The sequence below is a fragment of the Emys orbicularis genome, chromosome 4, assembly GCF_028017835.1.
Source record: "Emys orbicularis isolate rEmyOrb1 chromosome 4, rEmyOrb1.hap1, whole genome shotgun sequence".
In the NCBI taxonomy this organism is placed as follows: domain Eukaryota; kingdom Metazoa; phylum Chordata; order Testudines; family Emydidae; genus Emys; species Emys orbicularis.
This window is the reverse complement of record NC_088686.1, coordinates 111,730,024-111,757,783: the sequence shown is the minus strand read 5'-3', so window position 1 is coordinate 111,757,783 and position 27,760 is coordinate 111,730,024. Positions and strand designations below refer to the sequence as shown.

The 27,760-nt window shown below is 45.5% G+C and overlaps 1 protein-coding gene across 1 annotated transcript in view; it reads right to left on the bottom strand.

Annotated features, from left to right (window-relative positions):
- Positions 1-18,310, bottom strand: part of EPS8L2 (EPS8 signaling adaptor L2) — a 92,179-nt gene extending 73,869 nt beyond the window's left edge. Inside the window, exon 1 of the mRNA XM_065402435.1 lies at positions 18,271-18,310. Within this exon, the coding sequence (XP_065258507.1) occupies positions 18,271-18,310 (40 nt within the window). The remainder of the gene's footprint in view (positions 1-18,270) is intronic.
- Between the last annotated feature and the right edge of the window lie 9,450 nt (positions 18,311-27,760).

Genomic DNA, 27,760 nt, shown 5'->3' with positions numbered 1-27,760 from the left:
AACCAGGAAAGAAGGGGCCTGAGGAGATAAATGAGCTGGAGTGAGAAATTAGGTTAAGTCTCCAAGGCTCTTAATAGCCAGTGTACTTTTATGAGTGCTGCGTTCATTTTGTGGGATGGGGAGAGATTTCTTGCTAATGTGAATAGCTGTAACTTATCAAAGTCTGCTCTTTGGTGGTCTCTGGGACAGAGTTCTGCTTTCGTCCCCAAAACTGAGAGCCAAATTAAGACCCTGATTCAGAAAAGCATCCCAATTCAAGACAGGGCTTAAGCATGTGGTTTACTTTTAAGCATGAGCTTAAGTTCAAGTAGTGCATGTGCCGGTTATGTCCTGAACTGGGATGGCCTTATGCTTAGGTGTTTTCCTGAATCATGGCCTAAATCCACTAAACGAAAATGTTGGTTGAGCTCTGTTTATTGAATCAATGCTCTTTGTCTTACATTGCAGACATTAACTACACATATTAAACCCGTGTGAAAGATGTGGAATTTTCTGGGGGGGAGGAAATATTTCATGTACGCAGTCGCAGTGTATCCATTTATATTCATGTGAATGTCACATGTAGCTCAGCTAAAATAATTAACAAGCCCATGGTTCTATACAGGAGATAACCAGTAACTAATGCTGAATAATCACTCTTGTTGTTGTCCAACATGCTAACTAATCAATAACTAATGGCTATTTTCTACCCAGCTTTATGAAAAAGATAGTCTCAAGGCAATTTTTAGAGCTTTGTGCTTTTGGAGCCAGATCTTTGGCTGGTGTGAATGCACGTTGTGACGGGTTGGATCACAGAAACCCCCTTGGGAGCTGCCACCTAATGTGCAAAGACTACCCCTGCTTCTGTTTTCCCTGCCAGCTCAGGACTCCAGCACCCTGTCTTGCTGAGCCAGACACTCCAGTCTGCTCTAACAAAGACTCAGGGTCTGAATCACTTGTCCCAAAGCTGCAAGTTTACCCAAAAACAGCTCACAGGAGTGTGCTTGTCTTTAGCACTCAGATGCCCAACTCCCAATGGGGTCTAAACCCAGATAAATCCGTTTTACCCTGCATAAAGCTTATGCAGGGCAAACTCATAAATTGTTCGCCCTCTATAACACTGATAGAGAGATATGCACAGTTGTTTGCTCCCCCAGGTATTAATACATACTCTGAGTAAATTACTAAATAAAAAGTGATTTTATTAAATACAGACAGTAGGATTTAAGTGGTTCCAAGTAGTAACAGACAGAACAAAGTAAGTCACAAGCAAAATAAAATAAAATGCGCAAATCTATGCCTAATCAAACTGAATACAGATAATCTCACCCTCAGAGATGCTTCAGTAAGTTTTTCTCAGACTGGACACCTTCCAGGCCTGGGCACAATTCTTTCCCCTGGTACAGCTCTTGTTGCAGCTCACGTGATAGCTAGGGGATTCTTCATGATGGCTCCTCTCCGTCTCTGTTCTTTTCCACCCCTTTATATATCTTTTGCATAAGGCGGGAACCCTTTGTCCCTCTGGGTTTCCACCCCCTCCCCTCACTGGAAAAGCACCAGGTTAAAGATGGATTCCAGTTCAGGTGACATGATCACATGTCACTGCAAGACTTCATTACTCACTTGCCAGCACACACATATACAGGGAGACTCACAGGTAAACAGCCATCTGCAGACAATGGGAGTCATCAAGATTCCAAACCATCATTAATGGCCTACACTTTACATAATTACAATAGGCCCTCAGAGTTACATTTTATATTTCTAGTTTTAGATACAAGAGTGGTACATTTCTACAAATAGGATGATCACACTCAGTAGCTTATGAGCTTTGTAATGATACCTTACAAGAGACCTTTTGCACAAAGCATATCCCATTTGCATTATAGTCACTTATTATCAATTTTTTTATAAAACTATCCCAGTTACATTATATTCACTTATTATCATGTTTTTATAAAACCATGTAGACTGCACAACGTCACACACGTAACACCACTGATGTCAATGGATCTGTGCTAATTTATACCAGCTCAGGATCAACTGGGCCCTTTATTTTCATTTATGCTGCTGTTTATCAGCCCGTGTTAGAAGTTAGAAAATGACATTTCTTTTATGGCCTGTTTGTTCAGTTCCACCAGTTGAACACTGATTCTCGTCCCCACCCCATTTTTATAACAGAGCTGGAATTGACGTCATTATTTTCGAGTGTCTGATACCATGTTAGGTTCCTCAAGAGAACAAATAAAGAAACAATCCCTGCCCAGAGGAAAGTACAAGATAAATTCACAGAAGACACAAAGAGTATGTCTACACTGCAATCCAAAGTGAGGCTGCAGCAGGGTAGACAAACCAGCGCTCGCATGGCTAAAACCAGCAGCGTAAATGCAGCAGTGTGGGCTGTTCAAGCACACCAGGTACCATGGATATGTACTCACGTTGCTAGACTGTGCTGAAGTGGGCACATCTACCTGTGCTGCAGTCACACCTCAGATTGCAGTGTAGACACACTCAAAGTGAGGGGCAAAACCAGTCAAAATTGGGGTAGGGGGAGGACAAGGATTATGACTATAGGACTGTGCAGTTATTCAGTAGAACCCTGATCCTGAAAGCTGGTCCATGCAAATGGACACCTGGGCTCCACATGGGCACAGGGCTCTGCATGTGGGCAGCCAATTGCAGAATCATGACCTTGATGATTCCATTAAACGTTTTGTTCTGCTCTTGAGAACCAGCAACTGCCACTTATCTAGCGCTTTGCTGCACTCTGCTCTGTCTAGGGAGAGGCAAGTCAGCTTGGGAAAAATACGAACTGAGCTGACCCTTAACTCATGCACACCCAACTCAACCAAACCTTTCCAATTCAGATCACTCACTTCCCTCTTCAGAGCTCCCAGCCCATGCAACTATCTGCTAGGCTCAGATATTGAACTCAAGTCTCCCAAAGAGCTCTGGCTGTTGGATAACTGAAATCAGCTTCACTCTGGATACTGTGGCTGTGTAACTGTGGAAACCAGTCTCTGATCCGTGGGGTTGTAATTTAATCTTTAACCTGTAGTACATTCCACTCAGCCAATGAGGACATGAGGTCTCTTATGTGCCAGGGATCCTACAGTGGCACTTCTCCATGGAGACTGTGCTGCCAATGGATCACCATAGATTGGGTGCAGTCTGCCCCTGTTCAGAGTCTCCTGGCTACAGCACATCAACCTGTGCCTTAAGCCAGTGGTTCTCAACCAAGAGTCCGGGGCCCTCTGGGGGGCCACGAGCAGGTTTCAGGGGGGCCGCCAAGCAGGGCCAGCGTTAGACTCGCTGGGGCCCAGGGCAGAAAGATGGAGCCCCACTGCATGGGGCTGAGGCCTGGGTCCTTGAGCCCTGCCACTTGGGGCTGAAGCCAAAGCCTGAGCAACTTAGCTGCAAGGGGGCCCCTGTGGTGGGGGGCCCCAGGCAGTTGCCCTGCTTGCTACCTCCTACTGCCAGCCCTGGGTTTTATTTGCAGAAAACCAGTTGTTGTGGCAAAGGTGGGCCGTGGAGCTTTATAGCATGTTGGGGGGGGGGGGGGCTCAGAAAGAAAAAGGTTGAGAACCCCTGCCTGAAGCAAAGCACCTCCAGGCAGATGGTGTCATTTGCCTAAGCCAGGCAGGTGGGAATGACTGGGCCCATCGTGCCCAGTGTTCTGTTACAGCCCAGAAACCTTTCTTCAATTACAAACTGCTTTTGGTATCGAGTGATCGCGGCTGCCAGGTTAACTCCTCAAGTTAACTGTTTCATCAGCTGGTTAAATTGCAGCAGGCAAAGTGCTCAGCACTCTCAAAGCTTGGGCTCCATGATAAGACAGCACAGAAACTTCTTGCTATGGGCACAGTTACAGGCTGTGAAATGCCCCTTCCATTTTATAGGCATTAGTCTTAGTTCTTCTCTAGGCACAAGTAGATCAGTATGGTGTACAGACAATTGGGAAGGGGTGACTGATGTGAGTCGTGCTGCTTAATGTACTACTGGAAGGTGCTCAGATGATCACAGTATAAGTACTTGTATAGACTAGAATATTCTCTTAAGGCCTGATTCAAAGCCCACTGAAGTCAATAGAGAGACCCCCCCCCCTTAGTTTCAGTTATCTTAGGATCAGTCCCTTTTTCCCCTGGGTTCAGTGGATAATCCTTGAATGGGTACAGTATTATTTATTAAGCCTTGAAAACAATTTAGATCAGTAGGAGGCTGCCGGCTAATGCAACCACCAAGACAGCAATAAGCCTGTTGTGTAAACTACTCATTATTTTAAAGTACTTCCTTCCCAGCCTCTCTCTTGGGATTGCCAAGAATACAATGGATTTCCCTCAATGTCCTTTCATCTAGGTTCAGAACAGAAGCCAGTAAGCAGAGAAGCAGCTTTATTTATTCATGGTGCGCATTAACATTTATTCAGCTGGCTGCCCTGTGCGTTGAATAAGGCAGCAACATGATAGCTACCTGTCCTTCTACCTGCTGTCTGGCTAGCCAAGGTGCTTTCTATAAATGCGGCCAGAGACCCTTCCAGAACTTGGGGCTGAGCAAAGGAGAGACTGTTTTACACTCTTTATTTGATCATGGCACGGCTATGCTAGTTGACTCTGAAGGAGATGCTGACCATATACTGTTCACACACAAGGCACATACACAGGGCCAGGTTTGCTAGTATACTCTGGATGCCTGGTGATGCAAAGCAGCCAGATTGTACCAGTGATTCTGCCCATGGTATTCTCTTTTCCTATCCTTCCTAGGGTGACCAGACAGCAAGTGTGAAAAATTGGGACGGGGTGGGGGGGGAAATAGGAGCCTATATAAGAAAAAGACCCCAAAATCAGGACTGTCCCTATAAAACCGGGACATCTAATCCTAATCCTTCCTGTTAAATGTAAATTTACGTGTAGGAATTCATACTAGGCAGACAGGATGAGCAGATGGCCAACTTTACATTGCAGGAGAAAATGTAACTTTCAGAATTTCCTGACTTTTGAGTGTTTGATTTTACAACAGAAGCTGGGAATGGGTGACAGGAATGGATCATTTGATGATTACCTGTTCTGTTCATTCCCTCTGAAGCACCTGCCACTGGCCACTGTTGGAAGACAGGATACTGGGCTAGATGGGCCTTTGGTCTGACCCAGTATGGCCGTGTTTATGTTCTTACGTTCTAACATTTAATGTTGCATTAACCTCGGGATTTTGTTTGTTTGTTTCGTTTTTGCATTATTATTATTATTGTTATTTCATCAGTGAATAGGGTATGAGGATGGATGTGTGGGAGAAATTCCTCTTAGTGCTATTAGAATCAGCCTATTTAAATCCCCATCAGATTGAGGGTAACTAAATGCAAAAAGAAAGAGGGTTAATGCAACGCCTCCTTTGTAAAGTGTTTTGAGATCTACTATTAAACAGTGATTTACAAAGAAGGTCGGTGTCATCATCCCCATTTCATGGGCAGGGAAACTGAGGCACAGAGCAGTAATGTGATTTGCCCAAGATGATCTAGCAGGCTGCTGGCCAAGCCACGAATAGCATCTAGGTCTCCCAAGTCTGAGTTCAGTGCTCTATTTACTTGGGTACAGCACCTCTGACATCCTAAATGACATTTATAAAGTGTTGCCTATACAGGTCAATAAAGCAGGAGAGACAGATAGGTGTCTAACCACTGAGGGTTTTTTGGCAGAAAAAGTAAGCACACAGAAGGCGTACCTCATTCATATACAAGCAGTGTAGTCTAGCATGGGGCTGGGAGGGCGGAGCCCTGGATCCTATTCCCAGCTCTGCCACAGACCTGCTGTGGGATGCCAGTACTTGTCATTTAACCTCTCAGTGTCGGTGAATTTGTAACAAGAATTGCTTTTGGGGCAACTTCACAAAAAAGCAAGGCACGTTTCACCTAAGTGTTGTGATTGACTTTTGTTTTTGAGAACAAATTTGTTTTACAGAGAGTATGGATGCTTTGGGAGTGTTTGCCAAACCATTGGCTACTTATTTTCCATTTCCAGTTGTGGGCAGTAAAGCTATTTTAGAGCTGCCAGTGTCCCTATGGAGGGGCACAAAGCCAGTATTTTAACACCCACATGTTGATTAGCTAAAAAGTCTCAGTTCTGTGATGCATTCACATGGTTGGTGGATATCTGTCTTAAGGAAAGTGGCCTTAGTACATGAAATGTTTAAAATACGTTATTTTCAACTTTCAGTTTAATTTTTATTTTGACCAATATTCAGAGGAGACTAAAATAAGATCAAGGTATTTACTGTAGGAGGCTTTTAGACTGAAATCTTTGCACCACCAAAATCTGCCCTCCCCTAGCCAAGCTCTGGGTACCTTCAACATACAGTTAAAAATAGAATAACATAGGAGTTACAAAACATAACAGGGGGGCACTATGACCCCTTTACACTGTGTAAAGGGGCCTTAGTGCAAATGAGAATAAAGTCCAACTAGTCCAATGCATTAACACTTCTTTTTCCCAGTCAAGCACATGTTATTTAATCACTAGACAAGTGACCAATAGAATAACCCATGCACTTTCTCCGCAGACAGAAATTAGGCCACAAATAGTGAGTGGTGCAAATAGCACTGAATTGATCTCCTCCCTTTACTTCTGTGTATTGGTCCCTTGCAGCTAATCTAAATGATTAATGATTACTTTGTTCAACACTTTATCCGCTAAGCTAAGTACTCAGCCCTTCAGCCAAGGAGGTCACTCACAGTGACACTATCCCAGGCTGAGGTCACTTTACAGTGACAAATCTCCAGGCAACCAGTCTGCAACGGAGGCCACTCTAGAGCAGGGGTAGGCAACCGATGGCACGTGTGCCGAAGGCCGCACGCGAGCTGATTTTCAGTGGCACTCACACTGCCCGGGTCCTGGCCACCGGTCCGGGGGGCTCTGCATTTTAATTTAATTTTAAACATTTTAAAAACCTTATTTACTTTACATACAACAATAGTTTAGTTATATGTTATAGACTTATAGAAAGAGACCTTCTAAAAACGTTAAAATGTATTACTGGCACGCGAAACCTTAAATTAGAGTGAATAAATGAAGACTCGGCACACCACTTCTGAAAGGTTGCCGACCCCTGCTCTAGAGCGACAAATATCCCAGGCACCCCACCTGTGACCACGATCACCTTACAGTGAAAATATCTCAGGCAACCAGTAGGCAAAGGCAAGTTTCTAATTGAGTCTGAGCAACTCATTGAATTGCTGCTGGAATGCTTTGATAGTCTACAAAAACCCAGAACAGAAGAATTGCCAGAATTCCACAAGGTTGTTTAGTAATTTTGCAGCTGGAAAGCAAAATCAGAAAAGCCCTGTTCTGTTCTATTCTGGCTTTTATATCTGCACCCATCACATTGCACTCACAAAACTAATGTTACATACCTGTGCCCAGATCCTGCTAATAAAGTCAATGAGAATTCTACACACAGAAGGCTTTCCAGACCACAGCTAGAGTACCCCAAACTAAGGAGCTTTTATCTTCCTAGCTGAACTGGGTGGAGGAGAAGATTTCTCTTCTCACCCCCTCCCCTTGCTTGTTCAGGCCATCACTACATAGTGTGGACCAGATCCTCAGCTAGTGTAAATCAGTTGAGATCCATCAGTAATGTTGATGATTATTAATACCTAGCTCTGATACAATGCTTTTATATGTAGGTCCATTGACTTCAATGTGGCTATGTCAATTTACACCAGCTGAGGATCTGGCCCGGCATGTTCATCTGAAGCTCTTCTTGTCCTCTAGAAAATGATCCCTTGTAAACTCTCTCTTCTTTGAAAGCTTCAGAGGGCATTGACTTTTCATGGTGTACTGAGTAATTAACGAGTATAATCATTAACCTGCTCACAACAGTCTTTTTTAGCTTTGCACTTTTGAGAACCTTGTTGTCTGGCTAAATCAACCAGAGAACTTTAGGGATAATGTGGAAGTGTGTCTGCTTTGCACAGGCTTGTAACACTAGCAAAATTAATACGGGAGTGGCAGCCCCTATCAGAGTGGCTGCACTAAGTGGTTGCAATGGCATGACCGCTAGTGCAGAGAGGACATGTGCCTTTCTGCCACCATGTCATGAAAACCTGTTGTAAACATGGTGTATAGGAAAACAGATGTCATCTGCCTGTTTCCTGCCACATAGCACCTCAGCAGGGAGAAGTATAGGAAACAGTATTGGAACAGACCCATGGCTTGTCTAGTCTGGCATCCTGTCTGCAGTAGCTTCTTCTACTGGATGCTTCATTGGAAAATGAGAAGCCCCTTAAAGGTGAATTGTGCCGTGTCCATGTCAGTTCATCTCACAACCACCCCACACTGTCACACCATGAGATACAAACAGGAAGCCATGCAATAAAGATGCCTTCAGCTTTCCCTGCTACCAGTTTGAACCTGGCAATCTTTACTCAGGCAAATCTCAGCAGCAGCCTAGTGTATCAGTGGTGGTGACTTACCGTATAAATCTTTTGCACTCATTCTCGAAGCACCATCTGCTTTGCCCAAGCTGCTGCTGCAAAAGGAAAGAAAAGGAGCAAATAAACAATAAATCTCAAAAATAAAATTTGTTGTGGTTTCCCCCCCCCCCCCGGATTCATTATGTGATTCATTTGAGCAATACAGATGGTAACCAATTGATCTGGTCTAGTGCTTGAATGGCAAACGGCAATGGGCTTTTCAAACCAGCTTAATGGCAAACGGCAATGGGTTTTTCACATCAGCTTGCGTTAGTGTGTAAGTGAGGTAGTTATGAGGACCCTGCCTGGTGAGCTGGAGGAGTATCGGTCACTGACACCAATTCTCCAGTGACACCTCTGATTGCAACAAGCTGGGAAGCCTTGCAGGAAGCTCGAATGCCATCATGTTTGCACAGTCTGTTGTTGGAGAGATCTAATTTTTGTGAGGGGAGGGGATCTGACCTACTCCTGTTTGAGGTTTTGCTCACTCCAAAGAGTAGCCCACTGGCTTTCCCTTCAGACAGGTCAGACCTAGAAAGGGCAGAGGACCCCCTGCCTAAGGCAACAGATGTATGGATCTTCCACCACTGACCATCACCCATTTTTCTCTCTTTGTTCTCCCAGCATCCGCTGGTCCCTTCTAGTCTGTAGGGCTTTGTCACAGGCTGGCTTGCCCTTTAAGGCAAGCTGGGCTCAGCCTTGTCTGTGACCAGACAGCTATTCCCCAGCTGAATGTGATGGAGACTTAATTATAATGCCTGGTCCCCGCTGTGAGGGATTAGAGAGAGGACTACATAAACAGAGCTGTGAACTCTCCTCAGAGAGGAGCCAGGAGAGCCCCCTTTCTCAGCAGTTAGGCTGGAGAACACAACTCAAGGAGCAGGTCAGGTTCTTGTGGGGGGAACCATGAGGTAGGGCCTGTGAGAAGCAGGGAGATCCCTGAGGGAGGGGATGCAGTGGAGGAGACCTGCGGTGGGGAGGAAGCAGCATAGGAGAAACTCTGCTGGGACCAGGTGTGGGGGGGCAGAGAACTTCAGGGTTGCCTGAGAGGGGCAGAAGAACTGTTAGTCTGGGTATTTATTTGGACTTACAGTTGGATTTCTGTTACCCTGGAAGGGGGCTGAACTTGAGGGGTGATGGCCACACAAAATCCAAACAGCAACAGGCCATCATGAGGCCAGCACAGGTGGTCAACAGGGGGCATAAGCAGCAAAGTACCCTGCAATGCAATGTCCTGATGCCAGGGGGTGCTATAGCAATGGGGCCAGCCAGGATAGTGAGCTGTGCCCTGGTTTCCCCTCCTGGGGCAGGCAGCAGTTCAGAGTTGTGTAGTGTACTGCCACATGCACCCTACTGTCCAGTGTTGGCTGAAGCTTTTAGGGAGAGATTTTGTAGATCCAGGCTGAGTATAATTTGAATCTGCCACACAGAAATTGTGGGCACCTGAACGAACCCTAGAACTACAGAAACAGGGCAATCAGACATAGGTTTCTCTTCCCTCTAGAGTGTCGATCAAACCACATGGTGCTTTGTGGCAAAGCCTTGATACATGATGGCATGTGTGAGCATGTTTGGTTTAGACTGTATTGGGACACGGCAAGGTGGAATCTTCCCTGGCCCCAGCTGAGGAGACCCAAGTAAGTGAGCAGGAGAAAGTGGAGTCTCGCCCTTGGGGGAGAACCAGAAGTGGAAGGAAATGTTTGTGGTGGCAGGTAGTAATCTATTGCAGTTCTTGGGGATGAGCCATTCAGTCAAACTTTGTCATTCAGGTTCTTACTTTGCAGAGCCAGGCTGGCTGCTGGTAGATCCTTTGAGACTCATGTTGCTGTCAAGACATTAAACTGTAACAGAAACAAAGGAGTTGCAGTTAGCACATTCCACTTGTTTGACCTGATGAAATATTTGCCTGGGTGTGCACCACACTTCACAATCAGACTTCGTTCAGCATCTGGGGCTCCAGCCTCTGATTCTGTGTCCACAGTCAACAGGTGCATCTAAATACTATTATCTGCACACACTAATGTGCTTCCATAACCTCTTTCTCCCCCCCCCCCCACATCTCTTTGTATTGCTATATCTCCCTATATAGAACACCTAATGTGTGCACACACACCAACAAAAGTCCTGGATTCAAGTTCCACAGCAGACTGTAGGCCCATTCCTAACCTAATGCTTTCAGTTTGTTCTATGTTGTAATGCCAGCAGCAAGTCATAAAACAACAGCAGTATCATTAAAGGCTGCTGCCGTGTTAGAGGTGCATTATTTAGATGACAGATTAACCCACAGTTCCCTCTGTTCATCTCTGCCCAGGTAGAAGGTAAAACCTTTTAAAGCCAGTTCCAGTGCCTGAGGCTGTGTATGTGTGAGTTGCTGCTGAGCTCACAAGGGCGGCTGCTTTCTCTTTACAATCCCCACACTGCTGATATCTGTTGGATCTCTTTGTGCAGCGCTTTAGGATTGCTGGAGGATGGGCTGTGCTCTATAAACCCCAGTTGTGTTCTGTTCACTTTAGGGCTGTTTTATGTGCGGTTCATACCTCCCCTGAAACCACTGCACCATGGTCGCAACTTAATGCAACCTCTCTGAAGTCTAAAGTGTTGTGTGGGCGTAAATGAGAGCAGGATTTGGCCCAGGGAGTTGGCAGTTTACCTCCAGGATCCTAGAACAGAAAGCTCTAATGGGGGAGGTGACTGACAGAGGGGTCACCTTGAGAACTGTAGCACTTGTGTTGCTTCATAAATTCTGTCAGAAAGCATAATGCTGTGAGATCTACCTCCCTTTCTCCTCCTGTTATAGGGATAGATTCAATCACACCCCATCTGGTTTCTGAGGTAGCAGCCCCTGCATGCTGCCCCATCAGAAAATCCGTTATTGTGGAGGGATGGCAGAGCTTTATACAAGCTCCCATAGAGAAGCTGCGTGGAGTTCTACTGAATCTGGACAAGCCATAAAATAAAATGATTTTTAACTTGTGATTGATAACCGTGGAGCATCAGGGGAATATACCATTGCACCCAGGAGAACAGCCAAAGAATTTATTCTGCATAATGGTCTAGCAAGAGCCTCAAAGGAAGTCAGAGCCACCTGCCACCTATTAAAACTTGCTGTTCAGGTTGCCAACTCTCCAGGATTGGCCTGGAGTCTCCAGCAATTAAAGATTCATCTTTCATTAAAGATTATGTCGTGTGATGAATACGTCCAACCAAAATTGGCAACCCTAATTTGCTGTAAGCTCCATGCGCACATGAAGGCTTCATAAAGTCTCATCTGGCCAAGTGTGGTATTCACATGCATGGCCATTGCTGGCATTTCGATGGGAGTGTCACATGTAAATTCCCCGCATTTATCTAGAGTAGAAAGATGCCACTGACTTTCTTAAAGGTCATGCTGCGACAGCCACTTCAGTAACAGTGTGCAGTTACAGTATAATGAGTGGCACATGCTAAGGGCCTGATCCAGAACTCACTGAAGTGGGTGGAAAGCTGCCCATCAGGAATCAGGACTCCATTGTGCTAGGTACCATACACACACACACACACACACACACACTGATCTCTGCCTGAAAGAGCTTACAGTCTAACTGTGATGAGAGGCAACAGGTGGATTCAACAAGCAGACATGGGGAGCATGATGTGATAGTGAGATTAATGACTAGTGTACTAAGCAGCAGTCACAGCGTACTAGGTGCCTAGCCACGCTCAGGTATTTGTGGGTGTAACCCACACTAATATGGAGTGGTGCTTTGTCTCCCTCTAGTGGCTACAGAGAGCGCTCAGACTGTGCAAGCTCCTGTAATTCGAGCAGTAGGGGCTCCTGCTTTTTAGGTCCAAGGGTCAGTCCCTGCAGATGGACGGGAGGCCTGGTGTTATATTAGGTTAATTAATACAGATCATAGAGCCACATTCCACCCCGGAAGTGGCTTCACTAGTTGTTGAATGATTCCCTATATCTATATGGGGAGCATGATCAACTAAGCATGAGCTCCCAAAGTATATCTGGGGCCAAAAGTGCTAATGCGATCCTAAAATGCATAAACAGGGGAATCTCGAGTAGGAGCAGAGAGGTTATTTTCCCTCTGTATTTGACACTGGTGTGAGAGTTGACTATCTCCAGCTCTGGTGCCCACAAATCAAGAAGCATGTTGATAAATCGGAAACAGTTCAGAAAAGAGCCACAAGAATGATAAGAGGATTAGAAAGCATGCCTTACAGTAATAGACTCAAGGAGTTCAATCTATTTAGCTTAACAAAGAAGATGAAGGGGTGGCTTGATTACAGTCTATAAATACCTATATGGGGAACAAATATTTAATAATGGGCGCTTCAATCTAGCAGACAGAGGCGATCCAATGGCTAGAAGTTGAAGCTAAACAAATTCAGACTAGATATACAATGTAAATGTTTAACAGTGAGAGTAATTAACCATTGGAACAATTTACCAAGGGTCATGGTGGTTTCTCCATCACTGACAATTGTTAAATTAAGATACACTCTAGGAATCATTTTGGGGAAGGCCTGTGTTACACAGGAGGGCAAACTAGATGATCGTAGTGGTCCATTCTGGCCTTGGAATCTATGAATCTACCTATTATTATAATTATTTATATTGTGGTAGCTGCCAATAGCACCAATGCTAGGTAAATTGAGAGAGAGCCCTCCAACCAATGAGCTTACAGTCTAAAAGAAAACAGGAAACACGAATAGAGCCCACGTGTTTCAGTACTTCCATCCCTCTCATTTAATGCAGCATTATTACTATTATTTGTTAGTAGTATTTAACCCTTGCCTGATTTCCCACCCCCGAACTATTTCATTATGATGAAGTCTCATGTGATTATGCCGCTAATACTTCTCACCAATAGGTCTTGTCTATATGTAACTGAGGGTGTGATGTCTAACTGAGTTAGTTAAATCTGTGCAAAATCTTCTTTTGTGAACACTCTGAATTTGATTTTAAACCTGGCTTATATCAGTTAAACTCAATTCCTTATTGACAGATCTGTAGCTGAAAAGCACTATACAAGAGTTAGGGAGTGGTATTACTATTATTAAGCTAAATTGCGATGAAATGAGTTTAAGCGGGTTTTAAATAGATTTACAGTTAAACTGTTTCAACTTTGAATATAGACATGGACCAAAGAAAATGTGTGAGCACTGAGGCCTGTGATCAACCCCTCCCCCCCCCCTCCTTTTGGGTTCTTTCCTCTCTGGGGGGCATCTCCAAAGCCTCCAGTACTGGTGCAGCCTCCAGCGCTCACTCTGGGTTCTGCTTGCTTTCACTGTTTCTTACTCATGCTTTCCTGATGAAAGAATTCCTGAAATCTCTCTTTATCTTCCTGATGGGCGCGGTTGTTTGCTACATATTTCATGGGGCACTAGGTGTGTGCATTTTAAAAAGAAACAAGAGGCAAATTTAGTAATATATTATTAGAACATTGTGTATCAGGATCGCTTTGTCTCTGCCACTATTTGCTTCTGTTATTTCCTCCCCAGACCTTCCGTTTCTCATCCCCCACAGTAGGAAATTTGCCTTTGTTTAAATCAGTATTTAAAGTAGCAATAGATGTGATACATCTGGACTTCAGTAAGGCTTTTGACACATGATATTCTTTAAGCAAACTAGGGAAATGAGGTTTAGATGAAATTACTATTAAGTGGGTGCACAACTGGTTGCAAAACTGCACTCAAAAAGTAGTTATCAATGGTTTGCTGTCAAACTGGGGGATATATCTAGTGGGGTCCCACAGGGGTCTGTCTTGGGACCAGTACTATTCAATATTTTCGTTAATAATTTGGAGGATGGGGCTGGGGAGAGTATGATTATAAAATTTGCAGATGCCACAAGCTGGAAGGGTTTGCAAGCACTTTGAAGGACAGGTTTGTAATTCAAAATAATTGTGTTATACTGGAGAATTGGTCAGACATCAACAAGATGAAATTCAATAAAGACAAGTGCAAAGTACTACACTTAGAAAAAATCAAATGCACAAATAAAAAATCGGGAATAAGTGGCTAGGCAGCAGTACTGCAGGATCTGGCAGTTAGAGTGGATCACTGAGTTGACAGTGTGATGCTGTTGCTTAAAAGGCAACTGTCATTCTGGGATGTATTAGTGGGAGTGTCATATGTAAGCAGGGGCGGCTCTATGTTTTTTGCCGCCTCAAGCACGGCAGTCAGGCGGCCTTCGGCGGTGTGCCTGCGGCCGGTCCGTGGTCACGTGGATTCGGCGGCATTTCTGCGGGTGATCTACTGGTCTCGCGGCTTCGGCGTACCCGCCGCTGAATTGTCACCGAAACCGCGGGACCCGTGGACCTCCCGCAGGCACGCTGCTGACTGCCGCCCTCACAGCGACCGGCAGACTGCCCCCCCCCCCCCGGCTTGCCGCCCCAGGCATGCGCTTGCTGCGCTGGTGCCTGGAGCCGCCCCTGTATGTAAGACATGGGAGGTATCCCGCTCTGCTCAGCACTGGTGAGGTCTCAGCTGGAGTACAGTGTCCAGTTTTGGGCACCATGCTTTTAGAAAGATGTGAACAAACTGGAGAGAGTCCAGAGGAGAACAAAAATGATAGAAGATTTAGAAAACATGACTGTCAGGAAAGGTTGAAAGAACTGAGCATGTTTAGTCTTGAGAAAAGAAGACGGAGGGGGACATAACTTCAAATATGTAAAAGGTTGTCATACAGAGGAGAGAGATCAATTGTTCTCTGTGTCTCCTGGCTTAGTTTGCAGCAGTGGAGGTTAGATATTAGGAAAAAAGTTCTAACTATACAGATAGTTAAGCACTGGAATTGGTTCCTACAGAGGTTGCACAATTACTGTCTTTGGAGGTTTTTAAGAACAGGTTAAACAAACACCTGTCATAGATGGTCTAGGTATACTGAATCCTGATTCAGGACAGGGTGATGGATTAGTTTCATTGCACTGCGACCCCCTTCTGACAACAAAAATTACTACACGACCCCAGGAGGGGGGACCAAAGCCCAAGGGCTTCAGCCCCAGTTTGGGGGCCTGTAACCTGAGCCCCACCACCCAAGGCTGAAGCCTTCAAGCTTTGGACCCAGGCTGTGCGGGTGGGGTTTGGGCTTGGGTCCTAGGACCCAGCAATTCTAATGCCAGCTCTGACAACCCCATTAAAACGGGGTTGTGACCCACTTTGGGGTCCCAACCCACCATTTGAGAACTGTTGGATTAGATGACATAAAGAGGTCCCTTCCAGCTCTACATTTCTGTGATTCTATTATTCTGTTTTGGTGTACTATTCCAGGTTAATTTATCTGATGGTGTAGGGCAGTGTTTTTCAAAGCCCATGGATTGTGACTGCTAAGGGGGGTCACAAAAGGCAGTCACGGGGGTTGTGAGGCATTGAATATTGATACTTTTTTACTCTTACTTTTATAATAAATGTGAGAGGGTCATGAAAATTTTTGACTTTGAATAAAGGCTTGCCAACCTGGAAAGGCTGAGCAATGCTGGTGTAGTGTATAGGAATAGTAATAAACACCTCGTTCTTATATAGTGCTTTTCATCTCAACGTGCTTTGTAAAGGGGGTACATGTTAGAGCCGGACGGAGAAGCTTCTACAGAAGCATATTCCATCAAAATATTCAGTTCCAGTTCAATCGAAATGCTTCATGAAATAGGTTGATTTTGCTGGAATTTCCTTTCTGAAGAAAACTGGAATAAAAAGTTCTGACAATGTTGAAATGCCCCGTTTCAACGTTTTTGGAATGAAATGATTTTTCGTTTTGAAATTACTTTCTATTTTGAAATTTTGTGTTCTAATACTCAATAAAAAACGTTAAAACGTAAACAACACATTTCAGTCTTTTCAAAATGAAAGACTTTGATCGACCCATAATACATTTTGTTTGGAATTTTCTTTCCTGGAAAAATTTGAAATTTTTGGTTTTTCATTGCGATTTGCAAGGAAGCCAAATTTCAAAATCTCAAAAGCCTTCATGAAATGGAGTTCTGTCCTCCGCATGGTGCTAGTCAGTATCATCCACCCCCATTTGACAGATGGGGAAACAGAGGCACGGAAAGTGATTTGTTCAGGGTCACACAGAGGACAGTGACAGAGCTGGGAACAGAATGCAGGTTTCCTGAATGCTCTAGCCACTGGAGGCCATACTGCCTGGCATAGTATTGCTATCTAGGGTAGTATCTCTCTAAATAGGAATATCCCTATATAGCTCAGATGGGATGGCCTCCCTAAAAAAAGGCTCATCATAAGCAGAGCAAACAGCCAAATGAAATTGAACTGAATATGTAGCCATGTTATTGGGGCATGAGATGAAGCCACTCCAACCAAACATGCTAATGCCACTTCCTGTATAGTCCTACAATAGAAAAGGGTTGGCAGGAAGTGAATCTGTTGATTAAAAATGGCTACAAAACCTACAGATCTGCTGTAGATTGGCCAAAGCTGCAACATTTGAATACATATCTTAATTCCTATTCGTTATTTGGATTACAGTTGTGTTCAGAGGCACCCACAGAGATTAGGGTCCCTTTGGGCTAATCTCTGTACACACACAGTCTCTGCCCCAAAGAGCTTACAACCTAAATAGACAAGGCAGATGGGTGAAGTGACTTGTCCCAGATCACCCAGCAGGTCAGCAGCAGAGCTGAGGTCTCCTGGGTCCCAGTTCAGTGCCCTATCCACTAGTCCACACTGCCCTATGTAAAGGGTTGATTGCCGCTAGGACTGAAGCAAAACTCCTATCTCCAAAATGTGAGCTAGCTAAGGAGTAATGCTGAGAGCTTCACATTGGAGTTTAACCCTTTCGCTGCCAACAGACCATGTCCTTGTCTTCATCAGCCTTGCAACTGAAACGTCTGTCTGTGTGACTGGCATGATGGCGCCTATCTTATGGATCAGCCCCCAGGGGCAGATCATGTTTTCCTAGGTGGAGCTGGCATATCATATTCAGCATGGGCTGGGTTAACTGGAGCAAGCACAGAAAGGGGTTAATTAAGTCAGCTGTCTGATGCACTTTGCATATTTTCTGGCCCAGGAAATGTTGAATTGTCCCTAAGAGATGATGCATTTTCTAAAGTCTCACCAAACAGTGGGACTAAAATGTAACGGAAATCTGAACAGAATCCTAGTCGGGGAGGAGCTTTAGCACGTTAGCCACTGCCATGTGATCACTCCAGCTGCAATGGAACCTGTGGGTGTCAGCAGGAGCAAAGGGAGCCTGACATGACATGGGCCAGCTCTCATGTTGCCGTCAATGCCAGGTTCCCTCCCTCTCTTCCTTCAAAGTGGGTGAAGGAGACAACAGACACAGGCAGGAGAGAGGTCTGGGCAGTGAGAGCAGGGCTGGCACCTCCCATGGATGCTGTCAGGCATAATTAATGAATGCATAGGAAATACTTCCTGATCCTCCGACAGAGGAGACCCTGCACAAGGACCAAATGTTATTAGTGGAAAGGTGTTGGCGATGATGAGATGTTTGTGATCGAAATGCTGCCTTTGGGGGCCCGCGCAGGGGGCAGGTCTGACCTTACTCTGCCTTTGGTGACCACACTTGTGGTCAGTGCCGATAGAAAGGGTCACACAACAATGCTAGATTAGGGAAAGCCTGAGCAAATAACACCAGGCTCCAGTTAGAAACATTAGCTGTTGATCACATGATGTTATCTCTTAAAGTGCCCAGGATAACAAAGCTCCATCTGTTCATGCTGTTGGACAGTTTTGGAAGCATATGTAGCGCTGGGGAAAGGTGCCTAATTGGTGCCTACGTCTGCCTGTGCCCACAAAAACAGGTACCGCACAGCCAGCAGTTGTACAAGCTGCTCTACGCTGCTCTGCCAGCACACATCTACCACAGCCTGAGCTGTCCACCTCCAGAGGCGAGAGCGTCATCCCGTCTTCCATGGCCTGTTATGTCCCCTCCGCCCTGTTACTGGGCTCCTGGAAAACATTAATGCGTTCATCTTCACAGCACTCCTGGGGAGAAGTATTAGCCTTGTTTTACCGGTGTGGGGTGAGGCATTGAGTGACTTGCCAAGTCACATAGGGAGTTTGTTGCAGAGCCAGGAATTGAACCCAACTCTCCTGAGCCTCCATCTAATGCCTTCATGATAGAACCATCTTCCATTGTTTCCCCATCATGGCTCTGCTGGGTTTGCCAACGAGGGTGACTGTTAGTGCCAACTGCAGTGTGGTTTCTGTGATATTGACACTAATACACTAGGTACTGGTCTGAGATCACTGGTTTATTTCACATACGCTGCCTAACAGCCATTTGATGGCAATGAATTTTCGCCACTACCAACCTAAGCTGGATTTGAACATGTGAACGAGAAGTGAAGAACTCTGTCACCCACCACCAAAAAATCCATCTGTCTAAACAAAAACAAATGAAGAAGAAAATGGTTCACACTCAAGAAAGGTCTGTCTTGTTTTAGTTGGAAGGGAAGTCAACTGTTGCAAGGGAGACCAGCACCCGGCACTCAGGTGTTGGCCTTTGGGCAAAGAAGCAAATGTGCTTCAACCTTGTTGTTTGTTAATCCTCTCTGCAACATTAGGGTCAAGTTTTTCAAAAACTGTTTTCCGAAATGTGCACCCCAAATTTCATGTTTCTCATGAGCAAATCTGGGGGTGGTTGGTGCTCATTTTGGATGGATATTTTTTTTTTAAACTGGTGCTGATGGCTCCTGCTTTCAAATGAGGGGAAGACTGGGCAACCTGTTTAAGGGGCTAGTAATTTGGTGTGCCTCAATTGTGAGGCACTCAACTTGAGCTGCCTTAAAGGGTCCAGATTTTCAGAAAGTGCCGCACCTCCAGCCTATGAAAATCAGGCCCTGGTGAGGAGTCTATAACTGGACACCTGAAGACTGAGGCACTCACAATTGTTAGTTGTTTTTGGAAGATCTTGGCCTATTGCTTGTGTGAGATTGAAGCCAGCCTGTGTGTGTGGCACTTCGATGCGACTAGAGGAGTGAGTGGGTCCTGCTAGGAACCTGAAACAAACACTCCCTGTTCTCCAAATTAAATATTTCACATTTCAGAGATTCTACAGAAGATAAACACACAGCTAAAAATAATCCACCGTGGTGGGGAGGTGACCGCAGTCGCTGGCAGCCACCAGTGCTCTGGATTTAGCCAAAGCTAACTGGGCAGGTAGTCAGAATGGGACAGGTGTGTCCGAAAGAACCCTAAGGCTGGGGAGGAGACGTCTCTGGGTGTCTAGTCTGAATGCAGGGAGCGTTCCTTTCATACTGACCGTTCCTTTCATACTGACAGTCCTTAGAACCCCACCCAGCTCCCTCCTGGGGCTGCTCCCTTGCAGCTCAGAACCAGGGGCAGGATAGTGGACTGTATTTGGGGGTGGGGTGGGGGAGGGGAACAGTAGAGGATCAAGACTCTGATGGTCCAGGTTTGTCCCATGTTAAACCTCTCCCCCCTTCTCCAAGGATCAGTCCATCTTCACAGGACTGGAGCAGCTCCTTGTCCCACCCCATCACACTCACTTTCCTGGGCTCTGCTGCCCAGCAGTGCTCAGCATTGACACCTCCAACAGGAGCCTCCTCAGCCCTCCCTGTGTCGCATCTCCCCTGCCCTACATACCTACCCATATCGTAGGTATATTGCAGAGCATCAGATCTTCCCACTGACTGCAGAGTGTGAGTCGGATCAGAAACCAAGGCTGGTCTCCCCTTGACTGCACATGGTAGGGTAGATCAGCCGCAACAAAAATGTCTCTTCCACAGTTAACCTATGTTGTTATGCTACTATTATGCTACCCGAGCTGAAGAATTTTCCAAAGAACCCAATACCCTCTGTTATCTAAGCTCCTCAGAAACAATAATAAACTCAGGATTTGTACTAAAATAAAATAAAACAGTTTCCTGAGAAAAGGCTTAGGTGGGGTGAACTTCCCAGCATTGAAAGTAAACCACCCATGTGTTTCTCCTGAGGCTGGGCTTGGCATGGAGTGCTCCCTCGGGGGAGGGACTGCGAGGTCACTGCCAGATTGGATTAGAGCTCAGACAGGGACTGCCTCTGTGGCTGCCCTCCTTAACGTGGATCAACAGAAGGGGTTAGAGACTAAAGCCTGATCTTGCAAGCTACTGTTAATGCATTCAAAACATAAACTGATACCACAAAGCACCACCGCTGAGAACATGCCGGTATTTGCAGAATCTTTATACAAAATTTACAAAGCCTTTGGAAGGAGCTCTATTTCCCCTCCCATGTCAACCTGCAAGCCACACTTAATCTAGATAGATATAGCTCGAGTCCATTCTTGCAGAGCGCTGGAAGCTCTCAAAGCCCAGTGAGGTCAATGGGAGTTGAAGGCCCTCAGCAACTCACAGGATCGGGCCCAAAGCTAGTGAAGAGTCCAAAATAATAGCGTGTATACTACTACTACTACTACTACTACTACTACTAACAAAATAATATTCCTGCCAGAAGATGAATCTGTCCTCAAGAACATGACAGAACTGGCTACATGCAAGTTCCGTCAGCATTGCTGATCTATAAATATCTGGGGAAAGTGCGGAATCTAAAAGATCTTGGGAGAAGTTTAGAGGTTGACTTCAGTGTCAGTCTGAAGGGAGAATTAGCAGAGGGCAGATTCTCCAGTCTCTGAGCTGATTCATATCATCTGAATTTACCCTGTGCCTCTGTATGGACAGCCCTGTCAAATCCAAGTTAAGGAAAAACACAGAGCAGGTTTCAGCTTGTCGTGTGTCTGCTGATCACATGCCTTGCCAAGGATGCCATGTTGCACATTATCTCTGCTTCTATCAGGATTAAACAGTTCTGGCTCAGAACTGGGCACTTTCTTTCCTGGCTTTTGAAATTCCCACCTATTCTTACTCTTTTTTTGCTTTCTCTCTCTGTGCACCGGGCAGAAATGCAAAGGGTGAGGAAAAGCTGGTAGCCATGCTGGGCCTGACTCTCCATTGCCTGGCACCTTGAGGAGGCACTTAACCCAGAGCAAAGTGGGCGTGGAGCACGGCCATTCTGATCTGGTGGCATTCTATGCTCATTGCGCACTGGTGTGACTACACACAGTGCAGGCCAAGGGTGAATCAGGCCCTCTAGTTGCAAAGGCCTGAAGGTGATTTTAAATAACTGAAAGAGCACAACTCCGATTTTATATGGCGTCTGATTTAAACATACCCCTTCCCCCAAGCCCCTGTGATAGGGTCTTGTTTCCTTCCATTCCTGGGGAGGCAGTCCACAGACAGCAGCGGTCATCCCTGCACTGCGTCGCTGCCTTCTTCTCTGACTGACTCACTGCTTCTTCCGGGGTCCCTCGGAACGCAGGGTTTGGAGCCTCAGGATCCTGCCTTAATCAGTTCCTGAGGATCTAATAAGGGCTTGATGCAGGAATCTCTGGGTGGTATGGCCTGCCTGTGTTACAGAGAACATCCGCTAGAGGAACACAATGATCCCTTCTAAAATCCTGATTGCCTTAACATCTGTTACTCTATAATAATAATGAGAGCTAAGGCCTAAATTTTCACTGCTTTAGTGTGCCCCCTTGAGAGCCCTGGGGCCTGATTTGAATCTGAGCCCCCATATTCCAGGTGAAATCAATGGGAGCTGTGAGTGCTCTGAAAATCAGGCCCTAGGTACCTCAAGACGGAGGTACCCCATAATGGAGACACCCAAAATCAGGGGAGCCTTTTGGGAATGCAGGCACAGGTAAATAAACGGGCATTGTATAGAAAAGCTCATTACAATCTTTTTAAAAGACCCAAATCAAAAGTGCCAGAAAGGCGGGTCTGTAATATGAGTCATTGATATGGAAAAACAGCTCCGGGCTCCCTGGGAATGGCTCAGTGCCTGTGTTTGCGGAGAGTTCCGTAGCTTTTTCTTGCCCAAAGCTTTGAAATGTTGGCTTGTTTTGCTTTTCTCCTCTCCCATTCTGCAATCAGTGAAACCTGCCACCTTGCCCTATAATTAGCCCAGAGTCCACAATAGATGGGAGCAGACCAAGAGACCTTTGGAAACATTCCTAATCTCAGCAGCAAGCCTGACTCAGGTGGCTGGGAGGAAGCAAGGACCTGATTCAAAGCCCATCCAAGTCAGCGGGACTCTTTCCATTGACTTCACTGGGCTTTGGATCCAGACCCCTTAGCGCCAGATAGGGCAGATGCTTGCTTAGGAGGTGCGTTGGCAATTTCAGAGTGAAATGCTCTCAGATCTGAATAGCACAAATGGGAATATTTCTCCCTCCTCCACTCCTGACTCAGAACCATGAATCCAGGACAGTTAGTTCTCTCTTTCCAACCTGGCATTATACACTAAGGGCTGGCTCATCAGAGAAGTCAGTGGGAGTAGTCTCATTACTTTCAATGGGAGCAGCATCGGACCTAAAGTCTCAAGATGAAAAGAATCCTATACCCCCTTTCCCCCCCCCCCCTCAGGTGCACCTTGTGTTTACATTACAAATCAGAGACTGGGCCAATCAAAATAGGGAATTATATTGCCTGGGAAGCTTGGCCAATCAAAATAGGGAATGGCTGTACGTGTGAGACTCATATTCTAATGAGTAGAGCACTGTCTAGCTCCTGAGTAGCAAGAAAAACTCCAGAGGAACATAATGTTCTACTCCAGCCAAACTCCTAACATGGCACTGAATGAGGGGCTCTGTGTTCACGCAAAGTGTGGAGGGTGTCTGTATGAATGGCAACGTGTCCATTTCTCCTGGCTGAGTGTTCGCATTTGAAGAGATTTTCCTCACACACACCTCCCCCAGAAGCCAGAACTGCATCACATTTGCCATTTGGCTTCTCCAGGCTAGGAGGCACTTGACTTCTGAAGCAGCTGAGAGCTATGACAAGCAGTGGCATGTATGTGATGGTGTGGTCTAGTGGCTGGAGTGGAAGACAGAATGTCAGGTCTCCCAGCTCTGTCACTGACTCACTGTATAACTTTGGGTAAGTTGCTTGAAGGTGCTATACCTCCATTTTAAGAAAAGGGTATAATATACTGATCTACCTAATAGTGGGGGCTGAAAGCCTTAGTAAAAGAATGCTCAAGAGTTCTGAGATCCTCACTTGAAATGGGGTGGAATATACCCGTGATGTATTGTTATTTAATGCCCCAAACGACACTATTTAAGCGCATCAATCAGAAAATGCAAAACCTTGCTTCCTCCAGCAGCTTTACTCTCAGGCAGGCTGCATATCAGTGAGAGCACTTGTCATTTAAAAGCCCACAGTTGCTGCACAGTGACATGACAGATCACAGTTCTTTCCTTATACTGAGAGTAATAACTGTTACCGCAGCTACAGCCATATGGTAGCCAGGTCAGTGACTGGCTTCTTAGTGATGGTTATTTTAAGCTAATCATTTACCTGCATGAATAGTTAATTAAAACCACTACTTAACACACGTGCTGGATGGCCAAATTAACATGTTAACACAATACAATAATCTCTAGTTTGCCCTCGGGAGAGATTCCCTTGTGTATAAAATACCTCTGGCCCTCAACACCAATTTGTTATCTGATTTCATAAGTGACCCATAAAGCTGCTCTAATAGAGCTGACAGGCAAATGCATTGGAACATTCTGCTTCCCAGCAAAGGCCCTGTATACACTAGGAGCCCACGCCCATCAGATGATTTATTGATGGGGTTGAGCTCAGTGAGCTGTGTGTGACTGGTTGGCTGTTGCAATTCTTTTCCACCAGCTCCACCTGAGAGATTGGCTGCTAAGGATGTTTTTGACACTCCCCCAAAGGTGGGTGTTAAAGCTGGGCTCACTTGCCTGGCTGATATTCAGGCTTGCAAAGGGATAAAGTCACTCCATGAAAGACTGAAACCAGGGGTGGAGACATTGCTTTATACTCATTGGTTAACAGAAGAATGCCTACGCAAGGAGGGGCAGTAAATGCAAGGCATGGGGCTTAGCATTAAGAATTTACAAGTGCCTGCTGGCTGGCCTGCCTCCCCAAGGGGGATGGACTCTGGACCAGGTTCAGAGCTGACTCACATACCCTTATGTCAATGGGAGTGCAGCTGGGTGCAAATCCAGATTGGTGAATCTGGCCCCTCCCACTTAAGGAGATGGTCTCCATTTCTCAGGGTCCCTTTCCTGTTAAACTGCTGGCTTCTTCATTCTGTTGAGTCGAGAAGCCTCTGTCAGGCTCCCCCAATGCCCTTATTGGAATAAAGCTGCAAATATTCCCGTGTCTGACCCTACAGGTGAGTAGTTGCTTCACCTGTCCTGGAGTCACCCTTCTCCCCTTTCCAGGGGGTGCCTGGGGCAGTTCATAGATGCCTTCATTTGGGATAAGCTGTCGCATCAATAAATTCCATTTACAAGCGTGGGAATTTTGAGCGGTTTTTTTTGCTGGGGGATGGAGGATTTAGATGTTTCATCTCTTGAAACCGTGTCTGACACTTTAGGGCTTTTTTCAGTCTGTAAGCTAACTATTGCTGCTTTCATCTCCCGCTCCGTTTTTATTTCTTACTCACGTCCTGTCTGTATATTTTTGGACACTTGCTAACAATTCACTTTGGGCTGAAACCTGGCACTTAGGAACTCAGCCTAATAGGGAGTGTCCCTATAAAACAAACAGACATTGTTTGAGCTGGTCTGGTGGCAGCACAACCACATGGGGGGAGGGCGTGAGTCCCAGCCCTAGGCCTGGCAGGGACTGGGAGTGCTACTGAAGCAGCCCATTCAGCCCCTGGACAATGTGTGGAGTGGCACTGATGGGCTCTGGAAACCCTACTTCCCAGAAGCCCTCCGGGGATCAATAGATTTGGGAGCCATCCATGGCTTGGGTTTCTATTTGACAGTAGTGAGTTGGAGGAAGTCTTGCACAGAGGGCTGGCTGGAGCTGATCAATATGCCACGCCCAACGTGTACCTGTAGGGTAGCATGGCTCTGAATGATGTGGCATTTCTGTAAGGTGATATCCCTGCAGCTGCTCCTCCTGTGTGCCCGACACACTTCTGCTGTTAATATTTCATGCCTGCTAGTCTTCCTTGCACCGCTGCACAAGAGGTGCCTATGCCAGCCAGCTCCATTTACAGCTGCAGCCAGACAGAATGAATGGATTTTTGTTTGGAGTGGTGTTAGGTTTCCTCACCCCTTGTGGTCAGAGTCCTCCTATGGGGGTAGATGGCTCTGCAAGGGGTAGGGGAGCTGATCTGGCCAGACTGATTTGGCTGGCAGGATCAGAAGGCAGTGGGAGTCTGTTGGATGTAGATTACATCCTGTAAACAAATATCAATGTGTCTATGGGCCAAATTATCAGCTGGCATAACTCCACTGACCTAGTCCATTGACTTCTCTGCTGATGTAATTCCACTTAACTTGGCCCTCAGCATCCACAGGGGAACAAAGTCCCAGTGTTCATGCTTGACTGTGTGGTAGATATGTGGGGGGGATCCCAGTCAACATAGGAGCATAAGAATTACCATATTGAATCAGACATGTGGTCCATCTAGTCCACTATCCTGTTTCTGACAGTGGTCAGCAGTAGAAGGTGCAGGAAACTCCACTATAGGCAGACATAGTCTAAACCCCCCAGGAAGGTCTCTCCTTAATCCCTAATAGTTAGAGATTGGTTTAAACCTGCGGCATGGGGCTCAATACCCCTTCCAAAATTTCTGTTAGCATTGACTATTATAACTTTGGATAGTCGTGTTATCCATGTAAATGTCCAATCTCTCTTTGAATGGTGCTAAATTCTTGGCCTCAACAACAAGCTAAACTGCACTGCCCAATTTACTGTACAAATACATGTTTTCACTGCATTCGTATATGAGTTTGCTGTATTCCAGCAATGTCTTCACTGTGTCCTTTTTTGCATGATGATGGGTCAGATTCTCTGTTGCTTTCCACCAGTACAAAGGGGGTATACGATGCTATTAAGTCAAAATAAATACATTAATGGAGATATCCCATCTCCTAGAACTGGAAGGGACCTTGATAGGTCATTGAGTCCAGCCCCCTGCCTTCACTAGCAGGACCAAGTACTGATTTTGCCCCAGATCCCTAAGTGGCCCCCTCAAGGATTGAACTCACAACCCTGGGTTTAGCAGGCCAATGCTCAAACCACTGAGCTATCCCTCCCCTCCCCCCCCGAGGAGGGATAAAACTGTACTGAATCCAGAGCTTCTGAGTTCCAGTCTTAATCACAACACCATCATTCCTCTCGGGTTTTGTAAGGAGTCTCTAAAAATATTGCTGGCGGCAGAACCCCAGTAATCTGGCTCTGTGGTCGTTACTCGAGCTGGTTGAAACTCAAGAATTTCCATTCTGCAGGAAACTTTTTGAAATTTGTTTTTATTCCAAAATTAAATGATGACCAAAAAAAAAGTCTCACCAAATGCAGTTTTCAAAAAGCTGTCATTTTGGATCAATTAAAATGTTCCATTTCGATCAAATCAAAAAGTTGTGTTCCACTTTCAACAGGTTTGGTTTTTTTTAATTTGTAATATCAATTTTGAAATGAAGAGTCGTTTTGAAACAAAAATCAAAATGTTCCATTCTGTTAACGTCCAAAGGGAACATTTTGACAGCAAAATGCTTTTTTTTTGTTTTGTTTTGTTTTGTTCTTTGGTTTCTTTTCTTAACAAAATTTTGTCACAATCAACAGGAAAACTTTCAATTTTGACAAAATGGAATTTGTCAATGGAAAACTTGTGGCCATCTCTACTCATGACGTCCTCTTCCAAGTCAGAGCTCCGTGAATAACTAACTTTGTTTGTTTGCAAACACCGAAATAAGCGCAACAACAGACTGTCGACTGAAAATGAGGATAAGTGAAGGTTTTGGTTTTCAAAGTGCCGTGGAAGCAGAGTGCTGGCTTTCAGTCAGGTGAGTCCTATTGTATTTCATTGAAGTCATTTTATTTCTTCAATCGCCACTTCCAGCTATTGATAAAGAAACACATCTGCCAAAGGTGCAAACACAGAGGCATTGTGGTACCAGCCAACTATGTCTGAATCATAGATCATCCCTATATGGTGCTTGTTTCAGTCTCTCTGATGACAGGAGTTGGGATTACAACCAGTATGTGGAACAGGGATCCCATTTTCTGAAATCCTGAATTACCTTTAAATGTTTCAGTATAGCTCTACAAAGATTGCCCTCATCTATTGCAGCCTGCCATATCACTGCACCTCATCTCTGTTAATATACAAGGAGCATATACTCAATAGACAAGGTGGGGGAGAACTAGTTTAGTTTGCCATTTAAAAAGGTGCTAAGGCAGAAAGGATGGATCAGGGGTTCAGTTCCCTGCTGCACCACAGACTTCTTATGTGACTTTAGGCAAGTCACTTAGCCACTCTGCCTCGATTGCCATCTGTAAAATGGAGATAATGCAACTT